Source organism: Phoenix dactylifera, chromosome 12 (genome assembly GCF_051530095.1).
Source record: "Phoenix dactylifera cultivar Ajwa chromosome 12, Ajwa_hap1_PhDact_Kaust_v1.1, whole genome shotgun sequence".
In the NCBI taxonomy this organism is placed as follows: Eukaryota; Viridiplantae; Streptophyta; class Magnoliopsida; order Arecales; family Arecaceae; genus Phoenix; species Phoenix dactylifera.
The window spans coordinates 19,861,022-19,872,777 of record NC_143201.1 but is presented as its reverse complement, the minus strand read 5'-3'; the positions used below and the strand labels follow the sequence as shown (position 1 = coordinate 19,872,777).

The window sequence follows — 11,756 nt, the reverse complement described above, 5'->3', positions numbered from 1 at the left end:
CTCAGTCCTTTACTTTTATTAAAGATGATTAAAACTACTACACATTTATCTATTTATACTAGAGAGATTCGCCGTTTCAAAATCTGGGACAAATTTTTTTTTTTCTAGTTAAAAGAGATTATAAGTAACCAATAAATATAATGACGAAAAATTCTAAAATTTTATTAAACATAGATCTTACATTCTACATCAACTTTTATTTTTTATTATATCATCTAATCTCTCTTAGATTGAAATATATACTTACTAAAAATCTTATTTAAAAAATAAAACTTCTACTTTGATCAGCCCGTCTCTTGAACTAAATATTTTTAAAGCCTCATATTAGTGGGAACCCCTTCGGATGATGTTTGACGGGAAATTTATGGCCTCTAGATGCTTTAATGATTGAATAGCCCTTGGATGTGGTGGATCATGCTCAGGATTTTGTCCAAATCTTCCTGAAGTGGCCAATATGGTCCATAGCGAGTTTGATGATTCTCTAAATTATGTTATGATAGGAGTGCAAATGGGTCAGCCAGGCCGGATCATGAGTGATCTCGGCCCAACCTGATTCCTTGTTTGGGTTCTAATGTTGGAACCAGACCTAACCCAATGGAAGATCGGATCGGGTCAAATCAGATACACGGCTAAAATTTCTAACTCAACAGATCATTTAGGTTGGGTCAGATCCATGTATAACCCAGTCCTAACCCCAAAAATTCAGGTCTGGGTTGGGTTGGGTTCAGGTCCGGCTCAGAATTAAAATTGTGTATAGGTCGTATATAATCACATATAATGGCTCTCCATTGAGATGATCTTTTAGTCACCACACTACATTAAAAGAGTTTGGTGGTCAAGATTCATTGCATTGTTTTATTTATTTCATACATTTTAGTTTTCAAAATCTGATCCATTCAGACGGCTTTTCATGGTAAGGATCAGCTTAGCTATGGACAGGTTTCGCATCTTCAGGCATTTGCATTTATGCCCCATTCTTGGAAACTCGCATATTGGAACACAATGCAATGCTAGATCAAAAAGTAAATACCAATCTTAGAATTTCAAAGAAACTGGAGTAGTCTTTTTCATGCTAGCTGTCACGCCCCGAACCCATCACCCAGGTCCGGCACGCGACCGGCCGCATGAGCCCTAGAGCGGTGCCCTAAAGATCATGCAAGGCCTAAAAGGTACAACATTCACATATATGCCAAAACCAAAGATTGATGTAATTCAATCAAATCCAGCTACAATGTACTGATTTATTACATAATTTCAAATGTCCATAAATAAAAGATAAATTGACTTCTAACTATCTAGCAGTCTGACTCCAGATCGAGCTCACTTCTTGTCCCATCCGACAGATTCTACGAATCCAGTGCCTCTGAAAAAAAATGGAAGTGTAGTATGAGCTTTTCCAGCCCAGTAAGAATCCCAACAGCCACACACAATAAAATCATAAAATAATCAAGTATCAAAATATATATAGCATTTCATCATTTCAAAAGCTCAACAAACAACAAATATATGTAATCAGTACATATACACAAATCCTTTGTTGTTTTCACATTATGTGATCCATTCCCATATTACTCAAATTCCAAAGTTTTCAAACTTTTCATTTCTGGCGTTGGACTAACCAAGATCATGTCCCAGTCCAAGACTGCACAAATCCCACGCATCAGCTCGTGGCCGCTATCCTACGCATAAGCTCGTAGAGGCTATCCCACGCGTAAGCCCGTGGAGGCTATCCCACGCATCAGCTCGTGGCCGCTATCCGTAAGCCCGTGGAGGCTATCCCACGCGTAAGCCCGTGGAGGCTATCCCACGCATCAGCTCGTGGCCGCTATCCGTAAGCTCGTGGAGGCTATCCCACGCGTAAGCCCGTGGAGGCTATCCCACGCATCAGCTCGTGGCCGCTATCCGTAAGCCCGTGGAGGCTATCCCACGCGTAAGCCCGTGGAGGCTATCCCACGCATCAGCTCGTGGCCGCTATCTTATGACAAGGTTAGTCCAACTCATATTACATGTCTAGTTTTACATGTTCAATCACATTCCCATCACATCACATATTTTCATAAATTTTCAAAAATATGTTATTTCTTCCCAAATGAATTTATCTCAATATTTTCATTATAAACAACATGCACGCCTCATAGGTGCCGCATCAACTCATAAACAATAACAACATAATAATGAAAATATGTTGATAAAAATTCGTCTCATATGTATCATATCAACTCACAAGCAATAACATCAAAACCGTAAATAAATCCAACGATAAATCAATATATGCATAGAAGTGCTCAGATGTAGGGATTCTTACAGAGATTGTAGACTGACTCAAACACGGTCCGAATCACAACCTACGCGCTGGGGTGCTGAGTCCCCTGATCAGAGTCTCCTGGCACCGCCGACTCTTCCTCTACAATCATCAATTATAATTCACAACTAAATCATTTAATATTTAAATATTCAAAACTATAATTCACATCTGCTATGGGGTCCATCACCAGGTCCCCAAACATCTCAATCCCTCCAGATCTAGGGCAATCGGGGTGGCCCGACTCCCACTCCGTACCACCGGCCTGTGTCGTCGCCAGCCGGGGCCGCTGCCATGCCGGCGACGATGGCCGGTCTCGGTGAAAAGATCAAAAGAAAGGAAGAAAGTCCTTCATGGTTGGGAGTACACCTCCCTCCTTCTATTTACTTGGGTCCAAGGGTAATAGCCATGGTGGCTGTGCCCTTTTCCTTCCCTAACCCGACAACACCACATCTAGAGATGGGCACTGGGCCGGGCCGCCCACGGCCCGGCACGACACGGCACGAAGCGGGCCGTGCCTGGCACGGCCCGCCAGCTACAGTGCCGGGCCGTGCCTGGCACGGCCCCTTTGATAGGGTCGTGCTGGGCTAGAGGTTCCTGGCCAGCGGGCCGTGCCAGGCACGGCCCGCTTCGGGCCTGGGCCGGCACGGCCCGGTCTAGGCCCGCGGGCCAAGCACGGCACGGCCCGCGGGCCAGCACGGCACGACCCATAAGGGCCTGGGCCGGGCTGGCACGCGAGCCTGGCACGGTCCGGGCCTGGGCCCGGCTCGGCCCGATAAATTTTTTTTAATAAATTAATAAATATTGAACACTAAGAAATCTTGATTTATGAATATAAAGCCACCTTAATGGTGGGGGGTTTGGCATAGACCCCTACCAGTTTATTAATTTAAATCAAAATGGTACATGAAGGGAGGTTTGGACCTTGGTCTGACCTCTAGATTCTAGAATACAATAAGAAACTAAGAAAGGGCCGAGGTTTGGACCTTGGTCTGACCTCCAGAATACAATAAAAATGTACAATTATAAAAAATTAAGAAATCTTACTAATCATCAGTGATTCAGTGAATCAGTATTCAGTCTTCAGTCTTCAGTCTTCAGTAGTGTTTGTATCATCATCATCAGAGGATGTTGTATTATGTCCACCTTTATCTTGAAGTCTTGCCTCAGCATCCAGCCAATCCTTGAAGCAGAGAAGCATCTCCACCGTTTCGCCCGTCATCCTACTTCTCTTTTCGTCAAGAACACGCCGACCTGCACTAAAAGCGGATTCCGATGCTACCGTGGACATCGGCACAGCTAAAATATCGCGTGCAATTGCAGACATAACAGGATATTGATTTCTAACACTCTTCCACCAAGATAATACATCTAGATTCTCTATTTGATTTTCATCATATGCAGACTGAAGATCATTTCGTAAATAAAATTCTAGTTCACTACTTAAAGATGAAGAAGATGAAGAGGAACTTGAAGCATGTGTGTGTCTTCTCTGTGCAATGAATGAAAAAATAGATGACGAACGAGAACTACTAGAAGGAGGAATAGAGGTTTGTATTTGTGTTCTAGATCCACGAATTTTTTCATCATATATAGCATAAATATCATAAAGAAGTTGTCTTACCTCATCTTTAGCCGATTCAGCATCTTGATTCATATTTTCAGCGTATGCATCAAGTAAAATTAGCACGCCATTTAATTTAACTCTAGGATCAAATACAGCAGCTAAGTTATGCATAGGACATATCCTGTCCCAATACTCATTCCATTTAGATTCCATTAGGTGAATAATAGGCATTAAAACATCATCATATCTATGTTCTGCAAATTTTTGACTAATTATATATGCTTGTTGTAAAAATGAACATGAAGTAGGGTAATAAATACCAGAAAGAACATTGGTAGCATTATAAAAACTAAGCAAAAAATCTTCCAAAATTTTTCCTTTATTCCAATCAGTTTCAGTCAATGTAAATCCTAATCCACGATCATTAATATATGCACTTAATAAATTTTTATATGGGTATGCATCATGTATCATGCTATATGTGGAGTTCCAACGAGTAATTACATCAAGTTTAAATTTTTTAAAACGTTTACCATGATTTATGCATAATTCCTTAAATTCTTGAAGTCTTGATCTAGAAGCATGAATAAAAGAAACTGCATTTCTAATTTTTGAAATCACATCTTGAATCATGCCCATGCCAGCTTGAACAGAAAGATTTAAGATATGACATGCACATCTAATATGCAGTAAATTTCCATCTAATATGGGATGCAATGAGTCTTTTAATAATACAACAGCAGAATTATTATTAGATGCATTATCAAAAGTAATAGACATAATTTTATCATTAATATTATATGAACATGCAGTTTGATAAATTATATTTGAAATTTGTTGCCCAGAATGTGGAAAATCAAAAGCACGAAAAGCAAGAATACGTTTATTTAATTGCCAATCATTATCAATATAATGAGCAGTAATGGCAATAAAACAATTACTACCTACAGATGCTGACCAAATATCAGAAGTTAATGAAATTTTTACATTTAAAGTAGAAAGTGTTTCAATTAAATTTTGTTTCATTGCTAAAAAATTGGTCATAGCTACTCTTCTAAATGTACGCCTACTAGTTCTTTTGTAAGCAGGTTGTAGGTTTAATTGAACATATTCTTCAAAATTAAAAGATTCACATAAACTAAAAGGTAATTCATCCATAACTATCCATTTTACAAGTGCTTTTTTTGATTTTCATGATTATATGCAAAATTACCTACAAGTAATCCCCCTTGTATATTAAGGCTACTTTGAGTTTGAGCATGAGAATCATGCATCCTATGACTCTCTTGATGTCTTTTTAAATGCCCTATTCCCCCACTACTACTACAACTATAAAGTTTGGCACATTTTTTACATTTAGCTTTCCAGACTCCCTCAACCATAACTCTATCAAATTCATTCCATACAGTACTAGTCCTCATACGAGAAGAGGTTTGACCTTCACTCGGTTCACCAGTTCTAGAGGAACTAGGAACAGGGGGTTGGGGATTAGTTTCTTCTCCCTCAGAAACAGGAATGCCAAACTGACTTTCCTCAAAAGATGACATATCTATGATTAATTCAAAAAATAAAAACTAACCGCAAGGAGGAATTGAGTAGAGGGTCGGAGGGCAGAGGCAGAGCCGAGATTCCGAGCTTCCTCTTGTGCTCTCAACAGAAGCGACCTTCTCTTCTCAACAGGAACCTCCTCTTGTGTAGCACTTGAACAAACTAAAAATTAAATTGCTAGAAGAGCACTTTGAAGAGAGAAATAATAGCAGTAGAGAAGGAGAGAATGAGAGGTTTGGTGTGGCCGTGCCAGGCACGACCCGTTTAGAGACGTTGCGGGCCGTGCCTGGCACGGCCCGTGCCGTGCCGTGCCCAGCCCGGCCCACCAATAGAGGGGCCGGGGGCCGGGCCGGGCTGGCCTTCCGTGCCTCACGGGCCGTGCCAGGCACGGCCCGCTTAGAATTTGGGCCCGGGCTAACCACATCCACCTAACCACATCCACCACTAGCCATATCATCGCCGGCCAAGAGGAGGGAAGAAGAGATTTCTTCTTCTTCTTCTTCTTCCCCCAAGAACCTGCATGCTTTCCTCCCTTCCTCCTCCCCCTTCATTCATGGAAGACCACCCTGAGAGTGGCTCGGCTCCCCCCACCCGACGGCAGCCCCAGTGGCCCCCGACCGCCGCCACTGTCGCCGCCGGTGGCCAGCCGACGCGAGAGGGAGAGAAGAAGGAGGTGGAACCGTGCGGTATGCCCTCGGTCCACCATCCCCATCCCCAATAAAACCCTAGAAATCCCTCACCCATCTCCATAAAACCCGATCGACGCCCAAAACCATGGATCCCGACCAATCCCGGCGGCCGGCGGCGGCCAAAAATCGGAAAGAAGAGGCCGAAACAGGGGTACCCTGTTTCGGGCTCTTCTCCGACGATTCACCGGCCAAATCCCTAACCACATCAGCCCTAAATCTAGCAAATGACATGCAAGGAGAGGAGCCACACTTACCTCGGTCCGACGGGGTGTTCCGGCGATCTTTCCGGCGAGAAATCGGAGGAGAAAATCCGTGAGCAACCCGGATCTACGCGCACGGCCCGAGTTCTCTTCGCCCGTGAGGATCTTCACCGAAGGAGAGTGGCCTTCTGTCACGGCCGGCCGGATCTCGGCGTTCGATCTTCCCTCCGGCGATCAACCCAGCGCCGCCGCCGCCTCCCCTTCGCACTCTCCCTCTTCTTCCACGATCGTGCCCTAGGCACGATCGTAATAAGGGGGATGGGCCCGGTCTTTTCGGGCCGGCCCATCCGCCCCTTTCCTTTTTTTTTTTTTAATTTTGGGGGTTTTACATTCTCCCCTCCTAAAAAAAAAATTTCGTCCGCGAAATTAACGTACCTGGATTACCAAAGAGTTGAGGGTGTTTGGCTTTTATTTCTTCCTCGAGCTCCCAAGTGGCCTCTCTTTCTGGGTGATTGCTCCATTGCACCTTCACATAAGGAATGGTCCGACGTCGCAACACTTGATCCTTTCTATCCACAATCCGTACCGGGTACTCATCATAAGTCAGATCCTCATGCAGACTTATAGGCTCAAAATCTACCACATGGTTCGGGTCCGGAATATATTTCCTTAGCATTGAAACATGAAATACATTATGCACACTTGATAAAGCTGGTGGTAAAGCCAAACGATATGCCACTTCTCCAACCCTGTCCAAGATCTCGAACGGACCAACATACCTAGGGCTCAATTTGCCACGAACCCCGAACCTCATCACACCTTTAGTAGGAGATACTCTCAAGAAAACATGATCGCCAACCTGAAACTCCAGTTCTCTTCTCCTATTGTCAGCATAACTCTTTTGTCTACTCTGAGCTATAAGGAGCCGTTCTCTAATCACCTGTATCTTATCCACTGTTTGTTGTACTATCTCTGGACCCAATACTTTTCTTTCTCCCACATCATCCCAACAAATTGGAGATCGGCATTTCCTGCCATACAGTGCCTCAAAAGGAGCCATCTGAATACTGGCCTGATAACTATTGTTGTAGGCAAACTCGACCAGCGATAAATGACTATCCCATGCTCCACCCAAATCCATGACACAAGCCCTCAACATATCCTCCAAGATCTGGATAGTGCGCTCCGACTGTCCATCAGTTTGTGGATGAAAAGCTGTACTGAAGTCCAGTCTTGTACCAAGTGCTTTATGAAGGCTCTTCCAAAATTGTGACACATATCTAGTATCTCTGTCAGATACAATTGAAACTGGAATCCCGTGCAGCCTTACAATTTGCTCTATGTACATACTTGCCAATTTTTCCAAAGAAAAACCAACTCTAAAAGGCAAGAAATGTGCTGACTTGGTCAGTCGGTCAACAATCACCCACACTGCATCATTACCCCGAGGAGTCTTAGGCAAAGCAGTCACAAAATCCATGGTGATATGTTCCCACTTCCACTGAGGAATGAGAAGAGACTGTAGTGGTCCAGCAGGCCTCTGATGCTCAGCTTTCACTTGCTGACACACTAAGCACTGTGCAACATATTGAGCTATATCTCGCTTCATGCCACTCCACCAAAAATTTTCCTTCAAGTCCCGGTACATTTTAGTACCTCTTGGGTGCACTGTATAAGCTGAGTTATGGGCCTCATCAAGAATCTCTTTCTTCATTTCTGGTACTTTTGGCACACATACCCTGTTCCCGAATCTTAAAGAGCCATCTTCATGCACTCGGAATTCTGACTGCACACCTGACTCTACTGTTTCTCTGATCTTCTGTAACTCTGGATCCTCTCTTTGAGACATCTTGATCTTTTCAATCAGAGTAGGCTGCACTGCGAGGGTAGCCAAATGTACCTTAGGATCATGTAGCCGTATCTCAATCCCTGATCTCTCCAAATCTAATAAAATATGCTTCTGTGTAGTGATTAATGCTGCCAGCCCACTTGAGGATTTTCTGCTCAAAGCATCAGCCACTACATTTGCTTTTCCCGGATGGTAACTAATAGTCAAGTCATAATCCTTCAGTAGTTCTAGCCATCTTCTTTGCCTCAAATTTAGCTCCTTCTGTGTGAAGATATACTTCAAACTCTTATGGTCTGTGAAAACCTCACAGTGTTCCCCATACAAATAATGCCTCCATATCTTCAGAGCAAAAACTACCGCTGCCAACTCCAAATCATGTGTAGGGTAATTCTGTTCATATGACTTTAACTGTCTAGAGGCATAAGCTATCACCTTCCCATTCTGCATCAGTACACACCCAAGTCCTTTACGAGATGCATCACTGTAGATGGTGAAGCTTTCTGTTCCAGATGGAATAGCTAGTACTGGGGCTGTCACCAGACGCTTTTTCAGCTCTTGAAAACTCTGTTCACAGTCATCTGTCCATTCAAACTTTACTCGCTTCTGAGTCAAGCGACTTAGAGGCATGGCAATACGGGAGAACCCCTCAACAAATCTTCTGTAATATCCAGCCAATCCCAAGAAGCTGCGCACTTCAGTTACATTGGTAGGTCTACACCACCCAACCACTGCCTCCACTTTCATTGGATCAACAGAGACACCTTCTTTGGAGATCACATGCCCAAGAAAAGAAATACTATCCAACCAAAACTCACACTTTGATAGCTTTGCATACAACTTCTTTTCTTTAAGAATTTGCAATACTACCCTTAGATGTTCTTCATGTTCCTGTGAGCTCTTTGAATACACCAAAATATCATCAATGAACACCACTACAAACTGATCCAAATAAGGTTTAAATATCCGATTCATAAGATCCATGAAGGCAGCCGGTGCATTTGTCAAACCAAAAGGCATGACCAAAAATTCATAATGCCCGTATCTGGTCCTGAAAGCTGTCTTAGGTACATCCTCTGCCTTTATTTTCAATTGGTGATAGCCAGAACGAAGATCAATCTTTGAGAAAATCTGAGCCCCTTGCAACTGATCAAACAAGTCATCAATTCTTGGTAGTGGGTATTTATTCCGTACTGTCACCCTGTTTAGTTCCCGGTAGTCTATACAGAGTCGGAGGCTACCGTCTTTCTTTTTCACAAATAATACAGGAGCGCCCCAAGGGGATACACTAGGCCTGATAAAACCCTTATCCAGTAACTCCTGTAGTTGTTCCTTCAGCTCTTTCAATTCAGCTGGAGCCATTCGATATGGAGCCTTTGAAATTGGACCAGTGCCAGGAATCAAGTCGATGGAGAATTCAATCTCTCTATCAGGGGGTAATTCTGGCAATTCATCTGGAAACACATCTGGAAATTCTGCCACCACAGGGATATTCTCTAACTTGGGCTCCTCTTTCTGGGTATCTAACACAGCAGCTAAGAATCATTCACAACCTTTTGCGAGAAGCTTCTTAGCCTGTAGAGCTGAGATTAATTTCATTTGATGAGGTGACTTGCTACCCACCAACCCAAACACTGGCTGACCAGGGATCTGAAACTTGATCGTTTTCTCAAAACAATCAACAGTAGCATGGTATGCTGCCAACCAGTCCATTCCAAGAATCAAATCAAAGTCATTCATCTCTAAGACCAACAAGTCTGCATTCATTTCCCTGTCCTCAACGCCCAATATACAGTTCTTGCAAACTGAATTAACTAATATAACATCTCCACTTGGCGTTGAGACACAAAGATCAAATTCTAATGGCACTGGTGATATTTCAGTATTCTTTCTAACAAAATTGGCCGATATGAATGAGTGGGTAGCACCAGAGTCAAATAAAACATTTGCATCATATGACATTAACCTAATCATGCCTGTCACCACTGAATTAGAAGCCTTGGCATCTTGCTCTGTGAGTGCATAAATCCGACCCTGGGTCCTAGGCCTCTCCTGCCCTCCTTCTTGTTGTTGTCCCTCCTGAGGTGCTCGATTTCCAGGGGCTCTCTGAGAAGACTGAGGTGCCTGTCGCCTCTGCTGTTCCTTCCCACTAGGACAAACAACAGCCTTATGCCCTTCTTGACCACAAGAAAAACATGGCCCTCCAATCCAGGTGCAGTCTCGCTTAAGATGAGGTCCTCCACAGCGGTAGCATCTAATAGCACTTCGAGCTTGTCCTTTATCTCTGGTGACAACTTGGTTCGGTCTCTGATCCTTCGACTTGAAAGGTCTACTATTTTGGCTCGGAGAATCAGTAGATCGAAACCTTTTCTTCATATTCTTTTCTCTAGCAGCCTGGGCGTTGTCAAGCCCTTTTTCTATCACTAGGGCTTTGTTAACCACATCTTTGTAACTAGATAGTTCAAAAGCAGCGACTTGTTGTTGAATCCTTCCCCTGAGCCCATTTTCAAATTTCCTTGCTCGATCACTTTCCTCTGATATCAAAGTCGGAGCATATCGGGACATCTCTTCAAACTTTGCTGCATACTGAGCAACTGTCATATCACCCTGCTCCAGTCGGTCAAACTCCCTATATTTTTGGAATCGGATACCCTGGGAAAAATACTTCTCATGAAAAACCTTTTTAAATTCTTCCCAAATGAAGGGGGCATCATCCGGACCAAGCTTCCCTTTCTCCATCTCCCACCAGTCAGCTGCCTCACCCTGTAACATAAATGTGGCAAAAAGAACTTTCTCCTCATCAGGGCACCTCAGAGCTTGAAAGACTTTCTCCATCTGTTTCAGCCAGCTCACAGCCTCCATCGGGTCAGCTGTACCTTTAAATGCTGGGGGTGCATACCTCTGAAAATCCAACAGACTGACTCGGTGCTCCGGCTGAGCTGTAGTGCCTTGGAACTGTTGTTGCTGCTGTTGTTGATACATAGCTTGCTGCTGCTGCAACTATTGCTGCAAGAACTGTTGCTGCACCTCTACCATCCTCATCATATCTTCCCTGGCAGCAGCTTGCTGTTGCACCATCATTTGCATCAACTGTGAAGCACTTATCGTCTCCTCAAGCTGAATACTTGGTCCTTCGGATGTCCCAATCTCCGGAGCTCCCATCTCTGGAGTACTACCAGTAGGATCCATAGTGTGCTCCTGCTGTGGCACACTCCGAGTCGGCGTGGATGAGGTATCTTCCTGCTGTCCAGAGGGTGCCCAAGCCGTGGAGCCATCTGCAAATCGGGTCGGCCTCCTGGCACGCCCCCGACCACGCCCTCGCGCCATATCAACCTACACAATTTTTCCAGCATCAAGATCATCAGATTAAGAAAATTTCGCATCCTTCATATGCTAATCACACCATTTAATATCTTACGTATTTAGTGATTTTCCCCACTCAGGCTTACTCGAGCCTAAACCCTATGATTCCTAAACCTTAGGATACCTTAACCTTAAGCTCTGATACCACTCTGTCACGCCCCGAACCCATCACCCAGGTCCGGCACGCGACCGGCCGCATGAGCCCTAGAGCGGTGCCCTAAAGATCATGCAAGGCCTAAAA

The 11,756-nt window shown here is 43.9% G+C and overlaps 1 protein-coding gene across 1 annotated transcript; it reads right to left on the bottom strand.

Annotated features, from left to right (window-relative positions):
- Positions 1–9,694: 9,694 nt before the first annotated feature.
- On the bottom strand, positions 9,695–11,134 carry LOC120111156 (uncharacterized). Its single transcript, XM_088708846.2, has one exon. It carries the CDS (start codon positions 11,132–11,134, stop codon positions 9,695–9,697), a length of 1,440 nt encoding a protein of 479 aa, XP_088564972.1.
- Positions 11,135–11,756: the final 622 nt, after the last annotated feature.